This window comes from Notolabrus celidotus, chromosome 12, assembly GCF_009762535.1.
Source record: "Notolabrus celidotus isolate fNotCel1 chromosome 12, fNotCel1.pri, whole genome shotgun sequence".
Taxonomy (NCBI): domain Eukaryota; kingdom Metazoa; phylum Chordata; class Actinopteri; order Labriformes; family Labridae; genus Notolabrus; species Notolabrus celidotus.
The window spans coordinates 6226420-6243532 of record NC_048283.1 but is presented as its reverse complement, the minus strand read 5'-3'; the positions used below and the strand labels follow the sequence as shown (position 1 = coordinate 6243532).

At 41.8% G+C, this 17113-nt stretch overlaps 1 protein-coding gene across 1 annotated transcript in view; it reads right to left on the bottom strand.

Annotated features, from left to right (window-relative positions):
- Positions 1–17113, bottom strand: part of syngap1b (synaptic Ras GTPase activating protein 1b) — a 216635-nt gene that overhangs the window by 124955 nt on the left and 74567 nt on the right. The window contains exon 4 of the mRNA XM_034698420.1: positions 4793–4898. Coding sequence (XP_034554311.1) covers positions 4793–4898 — 106 coding nt within the window. The remainder of the gene's footprint in view (positions 1–4792; positions 4899–17113) is intronic.

The following is a 17113-nucleotide window of genomic DNA, read 5'->3' as shown; positions in this document are numbered from 1 at the left end:
CTGTGACGCAACGTGGCGTGTATGTTTACATTTTACAGTCATGCTCAGTCTCTGGAAATAAGTGTGTAGTAGTGCGAGATTCAGAAACGGAGAAAATTGCCGCGACTGTCGGCAATGTTTTCTTCTTCTTTCGCAACTTAATGGAACGCCGCCGGCAAGCTAGTTCAGGCTGACAACTCGAGCTGTGCAGATTCATACTGACACATCATCATCCTCTATCAGCTGATCTCAACATCCTCATTTGGCAGTACATTTAAGCTGAATTCTCCCCATCTCTGCCTCAGCTTTGCCAATGCTCCTGCTGTCCTGCTCAGTGCTGTGTGCAAACTTCATACCCACCTCCTCCCCAGCATCCACCTGCAGGCTTCGGGGGTTAGTCCTATCTCATTACTCCTAAATGTCTGCATTTAAATAATCTACGAGGAGTAATGAGGTTCGGAGCCCATGCGCCCAACACAATACTGTATGCTGCAATAAACTTTATCTGAAGTAAATGTGAGTTTGACTGAAATGTAGTTAGTATTCTTCTTCTTCTGTTACTTAACGCAGTTAGCAAAGAGCTTTAAGACGCTCTATAGCCACCGTCTGGCGGGAATACTGTATTACAACCAGGCAGCGGTGAAAATGATGAAAAATTTTACTTTTAAAATGAGAAAGTATTCAAAGCAACTCTTCGATTTTTCTAAGTGAATGAATATTTGAATATTCGAAAATCATTGCCTATCCCTTAAATATATCTCTGCACTGGATTAGGAGGGTAGAAAATAATATCATTCCTTTTTCTTCATCCCTTTATTTTACTTACTGATTACTCTTATTATACTATATTGCCATATTACTACTCTTGTTGATTGCTAATATTATTATATATTTTTTTGTTCTGTTTTTTTTTTTATTCTTTTTTTCGCCCTCTCTTCTCTTCTGTCTTCTCTCTCTTCACAAGTGTATAAATATGTCCTTCCATGTTTGTATTTGTTAGTATCGACTACATGTATATACACTAATTGGTGAATAAAAAGTAAAAAAATAAATAAGAAAAGAAAAATAAACAGCAAGAGAAAACATAAATATCACTCACACACAGCAGTCTAAGAACTTTCCATAATCATGAGCGTCTGTCTTACACTGACACTGGCGGTACGTTGTGGGATCTTTGTTGTATTATCTGCGAGTCATGTGATTTTTGGTTAGCAAAGGGGGTGGGACATCAACCCCTGCAGTGTGGATCCCGACTGCACAGACACTAGCTAAAAACACACAAGAGCTCAGCGCCTATTTTGGGGGTATTTTGGCATCAGTTTTGGAGGGATGGAGAAGCGCCATCCACTGTTCTATACAGTCAGTGTGAAGTATGAAGTGTGAAGTCTTAAGCCTTGTGTTGACACAGTATTTCTTCATTTGTTTCCAGTAAGGGAAAAGTGCAAATGACTGCATTCAAGTGCTTGTAATTAAAGAGTCTCTTTCTCAAAAAGAAAACGTCACTCTTATGAAAGACGACACAATATACTGGTCACACTGACAACCAACACAATGAAGCAGGAGCTTCGAGTGGCTCTGTCTGCCTGTTCAGAGCTTTAACACAGACATAATTATCAGTGAAACATATAAAACGTCACAGACCTTGAACAGAGAGGTGAAGGGTGACAGCGGGGAGATTATGAAGCTTATCCATAAAAAGTATGCAGACAAGCATACCCTGGTTAAACTTCGGACTGAGATGAGCCGTAGAGGCAGTTTGTTTGACAGAAGCGGTTATTCAGAAAAATAAATGTCTCTGGTTTGTTACAGAGCAATGAGAAAATCTAACCATCCAGTGAGGTAGATCTAAAACTGCAGGCTTCAGGCTAGCATAGTTTATCATAGCAACAAAGGAAGACACAGATTTTACAAGAGAATCCAAGGCTGCCATCTCACACAGATGGCTCATTTGATGTGTTTTGATTCAGATGAGAACATTGATCCATAGCTGAATTTTTCTTTCACTGACATTTGGACAGATGAACATATTTGTCCAATGTTGGATGAAGTGGAGATCTGTGATGTTTCTACGTGTAGCTCTTCAGTTGATGTTGAATGGATGGAGATGAGTAACCTTAGCCTATTGCTGTTCTTGGCGGCTGTGGCTCAGTGGGTAGAGTCGGCCGTCTATCAATGGAAAGGTTGGCGGTTCGATCCCAGCTCCGGCAGTCACATGCCAAAGTGTCCTTGAGCAAGACACTGAACCCCAAATTGCTCCTGCTGTTGTTCAGCAGTGTGTGACTGTGTACGAGTGAGATTAGCTAATACTGATGGTCCCCCACTTATAGCAGTGAGTGAATGGGTATGAATGGGTGAATGTGACGAGTAGTGTGTAAAAGCGCTTTGAGTGGTCAGACAGACTAGAAAAGCATTTATCATTTCTTAAGCTAACTATCAGTTGCCCCGTAGCTGTGTCTATCCAATAAGCCATCCAAGAAACAAACCCATCCAGGGTTCGGATGGAAGAAGAGAACTGAGACCGCCTCTTCTTGGAGATCTCGCCCCGCTTGTTTTGTTCCCTATCAGGGTACAATTGCTCTGTTTACATATGTCCAAGCCATGGGGGAAAACACTCTAAAAATATTGAGCTCATGCTTTGGGTTAAAATGAGATATAACAGCTAACATCTTGACACACATCATGTGGATTTTGAGTTCTGTGGACAAGGCCAGGCCAACACGAAAACTAAAAACTTACTTATTTATTTAGTCTGGCTTTTATGTAGGGTTTTATGATTTTATTTCTTACTTTTTTATTATTATTATTGATTTAAATGTTGCTTTAAGATTTTATTGATTTTAAATTTTAACTATTTCCTTTTTATTTTTATTTAATTATTCAATTATTTATTTAATCTACTCAGTTGTATTGATATTTTGAGCCTTAACTTTGTTTTAAACTCTTATCCTTACCCTTTTTAATGTATTTATTTTAATACTTCTATTCTTTGTATTAATTTGACATTTTTACTTATTTGAATTACACATATTTTATTTTATTTTATTTTATTTTATATATTTTATTGTTGTCGGTGTGCATTAGTCTCTATTTTAAAATCCATATTTGTTTTTCAATATATTTGCCATCATTTCATTTCTGCTTCTTTCTTGTTTTCAATCGCAGTAAATCACTTTGGGTTGCATTTGATTTGTATGAAAGGTGCTCTATAAACAAAGCTTGATTGATTGATTGAACACTTGCTGCCTTTATAGTCTCCTAATCCAGCTGTTAAGAACACAGCATACAGGTGTATATCCTCAAATAGGGAACTAATCTCTTTACATCTTGTGGGTGATATAATCGCCTCTTCTTGTTGATTAATCGCCTCATGTAATGGAGTGACCACTAATAAGACTGCACCATTAATATAATAAACAAGTCTAAAAATAACGTAATGCTATTCAAGATTAAATAGATGTAATATGATTTCATACAATAACTCGTGAAACAATCTTGGTGGATGCTAATCGCTTATCCATGCTGAATTACTGTCGTCATTAAACCTTCATCAGCTCAGTGTTAGATGTCAGAGATTACATTAAACAGGTCACATGACTCCCTGTAGACTCCATCTCTATCTGCGGCGTTATGACAACCTCCATTTGCTTTTTGTTGATCTGATAATTATTAATTGCTTCGGGCTTATTAATCTCTTTAGGCTGTCTAGGCATTGTCACCACGGATGGTTCATAATAGTGTCAGTGCATTAGTGCCTGTAGCGTAGCATGTTAACATATGTGAATGAGTTCAGAATACAAACACAAACGGGTGATATGAATTGGCATTGCTCCGTCAGCAGATGTCAAAACTTGGTGGGGACCACGTCAACTGATGTGTCACTTCTTTGACCGCTTTGAGGAAAGAAAAGCCCCCCCATCAGAAAACAGAGGGACATATATATATCCAGATGAATCAGCACAACTGTAGAGATGGCAGATATATCGAAAGAAGGCGTCGCGAGGGAGGCCCTCAAAATAGCTGAGTGAGACGGAGAGGTGGAGGGTGACAGAGGAGGAAGAAACTGAGCGGGACATTTGTAGAGAGCCCGGGAGAGAATGAGTCAGGCAAAACAAACAGCGGAAGAAAGCTATCTGACGGTTAGCTTCACAGACTCCGAGGAGAGTTTGAGAGGACAGCACAGCAATATAAAAACAGAGAGGAGCAGACACAGAGAAGATGACTGCAAAAATAAAAACTTCTAATCTTATTGAGAAGAGAAATGAGACAAAACTCAAAAGTTATGTATGATTATCAAGGCATCAATCAATAAAAAGCATTTCAAAGCACACAAAAAGATAAATTGCCCCAACCTGACAAAAGAAGGGCAAGATAAAATCTGTAAGAAATAACACAGATGCCTTAAGCAGTGATCAGAAGGGATGCTTTTATCTCCACTCAGATGCAGACTGCTGCTGGGAGCGTTGTTAGTAACAGAGAGAGTAATGGCTCAAAGGATGCAAAGAGCTTTACATAACTGTTGTTGCTATGCAACTATCCCATTTTTTAACAAAGATTACCTAAAGTTATACAGATGACTGTGTTGTTTTAAATCAAAAGAACCAAAAAGAAAAGAAGCTGAGTCAAAGTGAGACGCTTCCACAGCAACAACTGAAAACTGTCCCATAAATAAGCAGCGAGTCCTCTGGGTAATATGATATATTTGACATTGTCGTTAAAAAGTGACATTAATTAGAAAACAGCTGCTTAACCTCAATAATAAAAAAACATTGGGATACTTTATGGAGTAAAGCTTCTTAAAGGTTTGTCTGCTCACCCATCTCAGGATGGTGCCGTCCCTCAACAGGAACGCTGACTGTCCGCCGCAGCAGCTTGTTCCTGTGGGACTCTGAGCGCCTTTCGCGCATCAGCAAAGGGTGTACCTGCACACAGGGAAAAACAAGAGAGCACAAGGTCAGTACTTATACACACACTGCTGAAGTGCTGCTTCCTGTTCTGTACAGAGCTGCATAAGAGGTTCACACTCTTCTCCTTGTCTTTGTTGTAATTTAAGAACCATTGTGTTCACATTTCACTTTATGACTGCCCAACTGGTTGACTAATGGTCGTAGCAAGTGGCTGTGGTTTGTATTATTTAAGCATTTTACTGCCAGAGGGACACTTTTTGAGATTAAAATGGAACTATTTAAGATAATGGTGACAACGTGAGGAAAAAAAAGTCAAGAGAATTACAGCAGGTGCCAGAAAGGCTCCCAAAAATCATAAAACGATGACTGAACCTTTAAATTAAAGCATGCAAAGATCAGAGTCATCCAAGATATATATTTAAGTTTAATGTAGGGTTAGATGAAACCCACAGTCTAACACTTACATCATACTTAGCTGAAGTCCAAGCTCACTATTCAACCAAAGTAAAAGAAGGCACGCCTCATATGTTCTGATACATAACTAGAAATAAAAATGCCCAGATATCATCCTCTGCAGCGTTTCACTCAGTGATACATTGCATCTGATCTGGAGGAACTAGAAACAAAAAGAAAAGGAAAAATGTATACAGAAAAAGAATAAACCACATTTCACAGCTCTGCCACATTTGGCCCCACAGTCCCTGAATTCATAAAAGTGAGACTTGAGGGAGAATAAATGGGAGAATGTGCCTCACTAATCAGCAGCACTGGAGCTTTTGAAACATCACAGCTACACTCAGAAAATACAGCGTATACTGTAAAGTACCAAGCTATAAATCTTGACTGAACACCAAAGCTGGTACTTTGTTGGCACTGGGCCCCAGAAAACCAACAAAATCACACAGAAATAAAAAAGAGACTGCAGGAATGTGTGATGAGTTTTCTTTCAGCATTGCACGCTGTGATGAATTGTAGATGAAAGCTGTTGTATAAGACTGTATTAGTTTTAGATGGACTTACTAAATAAACTGGCAGCTGAGTGTATGAAGGTTTTTGGTCTTTTCATCTGATCGGTTTTATTGCCAGCAATTTTTGTCCATATTTATGTTGCTCTGTCTGTTTGATGTGTGATAAGCCAATGATGAATTAATACACTACTTCATAAGAGATAATGCACTCCTTGGCCACTGCATTAGGTGTAAAGTTGCAATTTAGTGGAACAGCTCTGCCACTTATTTTACCCTGAGAAAGCTTGTAACTCCAGTTTGATGTTGGAATGTATAGCTAATTAAACTACATGTATGTCATTCTGAGGGTGGATTTAGTGTTCTGTACTGAACTGCATTACATTGAATTGAGTATCCAATACTATCAACCATTAGGTTTGTGCATGTAGTGTGCAAACATCTGAAACAGCTCTTGATATTAGGAAATCTTTTTTTTAAAGTTACATTTCTGGGCCTTTTGCCTTTATTCGATAGGATAGCTGAAGAGAGACAGGAAATGTGGGAAGATAGCAGGGGAAGACATGCAGGAAATGGTCGCGGCCGGGAATCGAACCAGCGACCCCTGCGACGAGGACTGCAGCCTCTGTATGTGGGGCGCTTAGACCGCTAGGCCACCAGCGCCCCAATATTAGGAAATCTGACACAACCCATCAAGTGTTGACTCTACCAGGGTCTTCCTTTCTTGCTGCTTATGTTTATGCATTTTTCGACCGCAGGAACTTTACCCCGGAACTAGGGACTTTACCCCTGAACTACGTGCGTTTCAACCAGAGGAACCAGGGTCTAAATTTAGCTCAGGGGTAGATAATCTCCCCCCTGAAAAGTCCCTGCTTGGGGCGTAATACTTTTCAAAGGTCCTGGGACTTTACGTTGAATGTAACGGTGTTTGTGGAGTTTACACAGTTGTTGAAACACAGAGGGAGTTCCTGGGAATGCATACTAGCTTAGTTTTTTATTAAGATTTCTAAATATTATTTAATATCATTTTTTTTCTCCATACGTCACGGGCCTGATTCGCACAATCTACCCAGGACTTCAGCTTGCAGTCGAAACGCAGACAACAATAGGGGCACAGGAACCTTTTAGTTCCAGGGAAGGTAGTTCTTGGGGCTAAAAGACCCTGGAACTTTTGGTCGAAATGCACCGTTTGTGAATTTCTTTGACAGGATCTTGAAGGGTAGCCATTTCAAGGAGCGAGTCTAGTATTGGGACCTTTGAATCGTACATAAACTTTTTGCAGAGTGTGGTTCTGTTAGCATAATTAATCTGTAGCATGTAATGGGGCAGTTTGTAGTACTCTGAAAAGTCTTGATGGGGGTTAACATCCCTAAGTCTTCACAGTGGATTGCTCCCTTGAGTTTGTGTTAATTATTGCCTCAACTGAAGCAGTTCAAGTGTCTTGAAGCCTTGTCCAAAAAGGGTTACATTGATTGTGAGATTGACAGGTTAGCGTCAGCAGTAATGCAGACATCATACACCCCCTTGTAGTAAAGAGGGAGCTGAGTCGGTGGGCAAAGCTTTTGATTGACCAGTTTTCAATCCTCACCTACGGTCATGAGCCTCAGGAGGAGACCAAAAGAAAGACACTGCAGATATCAGCAGCTGAAATAAGCCTCCTTCACAGTGTGACATGGCTTAGCCTCAGAGATAAAGAGCTCAGAAATCCTGAAGGAAATCCAACTATAGCCACTGGTCCTTCACATCACTGCGAACTTGATGATGTGGTTTGGGCATCTGATTAGAATTCTTTTCTGAGATTCTTCCTTTTTGTGTTTCCCCTGGAAACCACTAACCAGAGGAAGACCTTCAGGTAGACGATGAGCACACTGATGGGATCTGGGCTTTGAATGTCTTGAGATCCCCCCAAGTGGCAGTATCTGCTGTTGAAAAATGAAGCCAATTTGGGAGTCCAATTCAGGCTGGCTCAAAAAGCTAAGGAAACCCAACACAAGCCAATATTGAAATGACTTTTATTTGCAACAGAGATAAACATGTGCACAGCCTGGTACAATAGACAGTTTTGGCAACTCTAGCTAATTTCTTTATTCCTGACATCTGTGAGGGAGGGGGAGGGGAGTCATCACAAGTTTGTGGGTGTCTGCATTTCAATTATGGTGACCACTACCTTTTGGCTTTATACTGCCTCTCCAGAAACATAGGATGACGTCACCAAGACTAAGGGTATTTGGGGACACTAATTTCCTAATCATTTTAAGTGAGATTTAACCAAGTAGTGTAAAGATAGGAAAATACTCTGGAAATATTCAAAATTGAGCACAAGTTATTTAACACGGCTAAACACGACATCAAAGTGTCCACGGGTAAAGGATGCCAAATTAGTTTGCAAAGTGGGACTAACATTAGCTGAGCTTCAGTCCTCCTTGCAAGTTAAAGTCCACTTGCCTGCAGTAGTTATATATTGATCCAGTGGAGATGTAATCATCCAGTTTGACAAGACACAGCCTACTTCTAGATTAAAATCCTGCCATATTGGGCACTGGGCTCAGGCCCAGCAGCAACCAGCCTCCACCAGGCCAGGCTTAGCTGCCACCACTGTACACCAGGCCAGTCTCAGGCTCAGCAGCAACCAGCCTACACCGGGCCAGGCTAAGGCTAAGCAACAACCAGCCTCCACTGGGCCCGGCCAGGCTCCAGCAGCAGCTCCTTGACACCAGGCTGGGCTTAGGCTACGGCAGCAGAACAGCTTCCCCCAGGCCAGGCTCCAGCAGCAGCTAGCTGACACAAGGCTTGGTTCAAGCTTCAGCAGCAATACAGCCTCTACAAGCCTGAGCTCCAGTAGCTGCTAGCTATTAGCTAGTCCTGCAAGTATCAATTCAAAAGTCTTTTGTAGTTTTGTCTATCTTTTCTGCATATTCTTCATCCACATCTTTAAGCAATGCCTCCAAAAAAAGGCAATCCGGAGGATGAACTTATATCACTCTCTGTTTCACATGAACTTCTGGACCAACAAAAGGCTTTCTACAAAGACCTATTAGATATTGCACCCTGCTACAAGATGCCATCTTTCATCTGCAATACAGCTTAGAAACAACATATGACATATGACCGGCATTTCAGGCCTTAAAAATATAAATAATTTGTTTAACCGTCTAGTTATTCTAGCGGCTATCGAGGGTAATCGTTTAGTCAAATAAACGTGCACATCCCTAACTGAGACAGCGCCCATGTTTTACACATACTATGGATTCTAAGGGGAAGCTGGACAACATTGCTTGGAGAGAGAGATGTCTTGACAAACATCCTCAGTCTGATGTACAGTAAGTGGGCCTTGGCCAAAGATAAGTGGAAAAATTACCACAAGCTCTTAATAAGAAACAGAGGGTTCAATTAAAGCCTCTGAAATTGTCGATAAATACTGCATCTCATTATCTTCGAATGAGGAGAGTTTATGGCCGGGTTGTTATGTTGGATTGCAATTGATTTTATTCTTTGCATGTTCGCCCATTGCTTACTTTGGTTTCGCTCCAGGTACTTGAGCATTCTTCTTCAGTTAGAAAAGCGTGTGAGGCTGATTGGCATCTCTAAATTGGTGTGAATGTGTAAATGGTTGTCTGCCTCTTTGTGCCAGCCCTGTGATTGATTGGCGACCTGTCCTGGGAGTACCTAACATCTCTCCCAATGTCAGCTGGGATTGGCTCCAGCCTCCTGCAACCCTCTGAGGACAAGCTGTTAAGCTAATGGATGGACCTAATAAAGTGGCCGCACAGTGTTTATGCAACCGACGTGTTCTTGCGCTTGTTGTGTTCTTCTGCACCCAAGCGGCCAAAAATCCATTTATGCAGCTTTAACAAATGCTGAATAATGGATTCAGAGTGACAAACATGGGCATAGGTGTATTCCTTTGAAAGTGAGCTGAAGCTACTGTCCTCTATGTATCCTTACCGATAAAAAGTCACTGAGTCTGTGGAAATGATGCAGCCTTCTTTGTGCTCTGATACAATGCTGCTGTGCCTTTGAGTGTGTCCTATTGAGGGTAGCGTCTAACAGAAATGCAACATCGGGACATAAAAGAGCTGGTGTGAACACAGAGGAACAGTGTCAGAAGGTGGGACTGACTGCAGCGCAGCGCGGGATAGTGCAGCCTGGGGGGCTTTGGGCCGTAGCCAACAACAGTGAAGGACACAGGCAGGTCACACTAAGCCATATGTCCCATAAGACAACCGAGTGCCACTCACTCTGAAGGAGCTCTGTCAAGAAGGAAAATGCCAGAGCATGTGTGTTTGTGTGCGCAGGGTTTATATCTTGTATGTTAGTGTTGCCTGAATCTTACTATTCTGTATGTGCCGATGTGTGTCCATCAAAGCGAGGGCACATGAAAATTTAATGCGGGCCTCGCTCCTCTTCAAGCTACTAACATTCTCCTCTACCACGCTACAGCTGTAACACAGCAGACCTACACACACTTGCACTTATACACACACATAAATGCACATCTCTACCGCAATAATCGAGTTAGAGCAGCCTTGCAGAAGATGCCTCACATCATGTATCAGGATCCTGTTTTTATGAGTCTCTATATCCAACTTAATCAGGGACAAGCATCGTAAATCAACGGCCTACATGATTACGCTCCAATTTACTGCTCGTGCAACCAAAGTGCACACAACTGCATTGTAATGGGGTGCTATCTTGGTACCAATATATTGCTTGTTGGGATGAAATTACAGTACAACCTCCTTGATGAAAAATATATTAACAGCATCCATTCTTTATGAGTTCAGTGTACAAACGCATAGAGTGTGTACGTTAATGTGCTGAGTTTCTCTTTGGTTGGGGCAATTACATAAGAGATAGTTGAGTCATACATCAGGCTGTTTTTCTTTGTTGTTGGTGTGTTGTTAAACCTGTCCCTCCTCCACCTCCCTCCTAAATTTAATATACACTTTTGGATGGATCACCTTGAAGTTTTTACAGAAAAAAAATTCTTGAGGAGAAATCTAAATGACTTGGCCAGTCCAAAGGTTTCGCTTGGCGCCATATATACAGTAGGTTGATATAAACACCAATCAGCCATAATTATGTGCAGACACCCCTCTTATCAGCTAAGGGCCAAAACAGTCCTGACAGGATGAGACTTGAGGTGCATTTCCACCAAGAGTTCCGGGGTCTTTTAGCCCCCAGAACTACTTTACCAGGAATAAAAGGTTCCTGTGCCCCCATTGTTGTCTGCGTTTCGACCTTGAGCTGAAGTTACAGGTAGATTGTGCAAATCATGCCCGTCACATATGAAGGGAAAAAAAAAGTAAATGCACTACACCACCAGACCAGTAGAGGGCAGTAAAACAAAGATGAAGGCCATTCATCACAGATGACACCATAGAAGCAGACGGACAGGCAGGTATCATTATGAGCAACACAACAGTTAGCCTGTTAGCATGAAGAGACTCAGCTGGTGCTGTTTTAGATGGTGCTATATTTCATCACAGATGGATTCACTGAATCAACACGTGAGAGGAGATAAGCACGAGTAGCAAAGACGTTTCAACACGGCTCTAAAATTATTTTTAACTCAAAAAGCCGGGGCAAAGATCGGACGGTGTTTTGGTTTAAACTGCGACCCTGTTATCTGCCAACTTTCAGCCGGATGCATCCCTCATAAACGTCTTTAGATGATTATTAAATATCTGATGAGGATATTTTGAAATCTTAATAAAAAACTAAACTAGTTTGCATTCCCAGGAACTCCCTCTGTGTTTCAACAGCTGTGTAAACTCCAGAAACACTGACATGTTCAGCTGAAGGTCTCCAGTTTACAGGGTCACTTTTAAAACCGTATCACCGGGAAAGATGCATTTGCAGTGGGCTGAGAGAAGACTACTGTTACAAGCTGCTAAATAAAGGGAATCACAGCTTCTTCTTTTGAAAAGTACACACACATACAAAAAAGATCAAATGACAAATGAAAGAAAGAGGAATCAAGTGAATCACACATGTGTGATGTTATTATGGACAGCGGGCGGAATAAAAACACTGCAGGTAATCTACCAATCAAAATCTACCCTGAAAGCCCCGGGACCTTTGAAAAGTACTACCCCCCTGGCAGGGGCTTTTTAGGGGGGAGATTATCTACCCCTGAAGTAAAAATAGACCCTGTGCTGTGGTATCTTGCACCAAAACTAAGCTTTGGATCCCTAAAAGTCCAGGAAGTTGTGAGGTGGGGCCTTCATGGATCGGACTTTGCTGTCCAGCTCATGCCACAGATGCTACATTTGAGTGAGATCAGGGGATTTGATGGTCATGTCAGCACTGCCATGTTCCTCAAGGTCACTTTCTTCCATTGCTCCATGGTCCAGCTCTGCTCATGTGCTCATTTTAGGTGCTTTCAGCTTGTGGACTGGGGTCAGTATGCAGCTATGCAACCCAGTACACAATAAACTGTATGCACTGTATTTTCTGACACCTTTCTACCTGAACCAGGTTTAATGACTATGGTGCTTGATTTAACTGCTTAGCTGAACCAGTGCCCCATGTTATATTTTCTGCTGGGAAACTGCTTATGTATAAATGAACTAGGATGTCTGTTTCATGCATCCTTTAAATCAAGGTTTGAATGCAAAATAAGCTTAACATACAAAATAATCCTACAATAATATAATAAAGCATACCTGTTCAATGATTTGCAACATCTCTTAAAAAGATTAACACACCCACAGATATAAAAGAGAGAGCAATCACTGCATGAAGGGTAAAGAAAACGTGCATGTTCCAACAGTATTTAAATCACCATATTGCCTAATTAGAATATCCCTCAAACCAGAGTGAAATTATTAGACACCCAGCTGCAGTCTTTATTCCAGCCTTCTTAGTGCATCCTGCTTCAATTTAAACCCCAGTCTTGTCAGTGCTCACAGCTTTTCTCTAACCTTCTTTTAATTCTCTCTGCCAGATTAATGTAGGAAACAGCAGCGGAGTGGCCAAGCACTCTGTTCATCTAATTGAATATGCTTTAGTGCCAATGAATAACAGTAAACCTGAATTAACCTCACATTCTCTGAACCCGTCATTGATCAGGACTACAAATAAAGCCTCAGTTACTGACTGCGGCTTTACTGCGACCGTGCTGCTTTACAGTGTTTCTAAATATACATAGGTGATAAGTAAAGTGGTTTCATAACGCCTGGCTGAGCACTGTGCCAGCTCTGACTCCATGAAAAAGGATTCAGGAGGCGAGTACGGAGGAGTAGCAAACATAGAACCCAGGTAATCTCACTGAATGGTTTTGTGGTTATTGAAGGAATAGTAGTGATTTTCAGCAGGGTTAAAGTGATGCTTCTCTCTGTCCACATTTTCAGCTGTTGCCATGGATTCCAGAGGAGACAAATGTGCTGCGTTTACTTCTACCTACAGTATGAGTTGTGAGACGGTTATGAAATGAATCTCTGGAAAGCTGAGGAACAGGTTTCTCTCTGATCTGCACACTTTGACACCTTCATCTCTTGTCTGCTTACCTAGAACTGAATCAAGACGGTGCATACATGTATTTCAGAACATGAGCTGCACATTAGAAGCTAGAATTTTCTAAAATCCACAGGTCTTAAAAAGTTTAATTCTAAGCAGCAATTAAGATGTCAGTGCCACCCAAATACATGGAGCTACATATGGCAATTTTCTTTAATCACATCCACTCGAACAAGAACAAGCCCACCCACTCTCCTCCTGCTGTCCTGCCCAGTGCAATTCATCACTGACAATTTAACTCACAGAGAAATACCCATAATGCCTCTCTATCCCACCCCGACACATCAGCCCACCAAGAAGCATCCCACTACTTCCTCCAGCAGGGGGGTAAAAACACCTGGCAGCTATTTCTGCTTTGCGTGTGTGGCAGGATTTAATTGGTCAGATGTCGCGGGGTCTGCAGCTGGAAACATGACATAACAGCGGCTCTGGGGTTGAGTGGGTGCAGGGAGCTGGCAGGCCTGCTCTCAGCACCCACAGAGAGGCAGCATTAGGCTAACACGCCGACTTTTTATCACTTCAGATGGTGCACTTACACCTCGCATATAATTTTAAAGGAACAATTTAATTTAGAACCCAATATACCGCTGTGAAAATAAACTGGGAAAGGCCTGGCATGGTGCCATTTTGAAGCTGCAGGATCCATTACCCTCCACTGGACTGAACAAACCACATACCGACTATTCTTAAGACGAAGGTTTGCTTGGTATTGAGTTATTTTTTGATATACTAAGGAATAAAGAGCCTTAATAGCAGCGGGGAAGAAAGTTATAGGTTCATCCTTAGATTAATCCTGGAGGAGAGAGCCGCAGGGTTATCAAAATAAAAAATGTCTCCCTTTAAAAATATGCAAATAACCGGCAATTTCTGTGCCATTGCTACATTTTGATATCTCTAGTGCCCAAAAGTTGCATGATTTATTCTTCACATGTGCAGAAAACTCACAAAACCTGCTGAAATTTAGGGTGTGAGCTGCATGTGTGAATGCAAACACTTGTTCCCCTGAATTTTTCCTGCCAGCTTCCAAGTAACATTTCCATAAGAAGTCGGATGAGCTGATGTGAGAACACAACAGGACATATTCAGGAAAATTCACTCTGAATCACTTCTGATTTTCAACAGAACAACAAAGTCCTTAGCTAATCTGTCTGTTTGCACATACCATCGATGCAAATGCAAGAACTGACTTCACAGCCTAAGTGTCTGTTGCCATCATGTTGTAAACATTACACTTTTGGCTACTGCAGCATGCTTCTGATGAGGAAGACTGTGGCGGACATGTTTTGAACAAGCAGCTGCAGAACTCCTGAAAATGTCTAGAATTTTCCAAGGTTGCATATGTGAAAGAGGCTTAAGGATCACAACTGGTACAGTAGAGCAAAATCAGAGAAGGTTAAAAAGGTAAGAAGGAAGTTTTTCCAATTACCCCTTCACAGATGTGATATTCCAGTGCCGTTGTCTGCTAGCAGTTAATGATCTCCAACCATAGACCTAGAAACCCATCTGTAACCCATCTGTTCCAGAAGCATTGTTTTGAAGCAAGCTGCAACCTCAGGCAGCGAGAATTGAAGCCAATGTGGAAGTCTTAAAAACTGCAGTTTCTCAAGGGTCCGCTTGAGGCTGGCTCTGGAAGTACCGGAAACCAAATACACACCAATTCAAGAAAGACAATCTTTGCAGCACAGATCAACATGTATACAGCCTGGTGCCTGGAATTTTTTCCAGACACTGCAATTTCGCCCTTTTCCAATGACCTTTTGTCCGAGTATCTTCCGCTATGTGCATATTCGCGAATCAGCAACTGAGGAGGAGCTACAGATGAAGATAGGGGATTGTTTTCTATGTTAAAGGCAATGAGGAGATTGCATCTCAAGCTGTAATTACTCATTCCTTGCAAGTTAAAAAGATCTTAAAAGACTCCACTCTCCTGTTATCTCTCCATCCCTGGCTCCACTTGTCAGAGGTGGTTTATGAGTGAATTTTTCTGACAGGTGCCATACTGGAAATGCTGAACACAACCTAACTTCGTCCATGCTAGTGAGGTTAAGAGGCGGGCCTGTAGCCTTTTCGCTAACAGCTACAGGGTGCCCGCCTGTCAATTAAGTCAGCCATGACCTTGTTTGGACAAAACTCTTAAGTTTAAAATCTTTGAAAATACAGAGTTACAGAAAAATTCCATCCCCGTACAGTGTGTGTGTCGAGAGAAATGAGCTATCCAGACCTGAACCGTTTTTTGAACCAGGCTGTAAACACGTTAATTATTGCTTCAAAGATCGTCTTTGTTGAATTGGTGTGTATGTTTTTTCCAGTGTTTCTGCAGCCAGCCTTAACGGACGCTGGATGAAATGCAGTTTTCATCACTTCCGCATGGGCTTCATATTTTAAGACCAGAGGTTGCCGCTTGTGTCCAACCAACAAATCATAAAGCATGCAGTGGTGAATGAGGCAGTGTAAGTAGAAGTGAAACGTGGTTGCAGAGAGAGACATACTAAGGTTAGTGTATATAACTCAGAAGCCTACATGAGTACAGTAGAGACATGTCTCTGATCCCTTTCTTCTAGCTCTGTGTATCAGAGAGTTCAAAATGATGGTTTTCTGTAGCTGTAACAGAGAAAAATTACATAACTGCTGTGAATGACTCTGCTTCTAAGACTCACAGCTACATCATCTCACTTTTACAGTTTTTAACACACTTGTTATACTGAATCAATCCTTTCCTGTAATATGGGGTCTATTAAAAAGCACTCCGTCAATTCCTGTACTTCAGTGACCTGCAGATGAGTGGTTGCACCCAAATAATCAAATAATCTCGCCTAATCACATAAAAGTTCTATAAACGGGTAGAGAACAAGAGTACATTTATCAGGGGTTGGATTTTTTGGCTGTGTTCTGTTGGCACAAGTGCTGCAGCAATCAGTTCTGTCCAATTTGAATTGTAAATCGAACACCTGATGGATTGAAGCATCCATGATGGCTGTTGTAATGGGCAGGGTTGAAATCAATCCATTTCTTATTTTAATTTCAAAAGACAATTCAAAATGATGCTCGTCAAAATATGAGCCAGATGCAAACAACTGTGCCACGCTGCAGGGGACAGACGCCGGTCCTGGCATGGAGAGAGAGAGAGGAGTCAATGCTGGGACCGTGGTGTTGAAGGAGGGAAGCAGTGAGGGAGAGACGGAAGTAGAGGAAGAGAAGGGAGAGGGAGAGAGAAGGAGTGTCATTGATCTGAGGAGGGGAGGAGGGTGTTTTTGTTCAGCTTGGCAGCTTGAGTTGAGCGATGCTGCAGGCTGGCTCGCCCATATGTCACTACCGCTTCCTCAGGCCCAGCTGTGAGGAGCAGGAGAAAATGCTGGGACACTGTATAAGTGTGTCTGTGTGTGTGAGAGAGAGTGCAGGGAAAGGTTTTGAGAGAAATGAAGAAAAGTGGTTGTGTGTGTGTGTGTCTGCATGTGTGCGTGTGTGTGTAAGACAGCAAGAGATAGAGTGTGTAACGGACGAAAAACTGTGCAATCCATTATTTCTTAACGGGGCGGTAATCAAACACTGCTGGCTGTCTAACTCTGGCACAAACACTACAACACAAACTCACAAACACAACTACACACACTCACAAACAAACACGTAAACCTGCACGAGAACACACACATGCAGGCAATAAAGAGAATTTGGCCATGCACCTGCTCGAATACAGAAATGAATTTCACCTCAGCATGGGCACACGCACGAAAAAACGAGCACAAA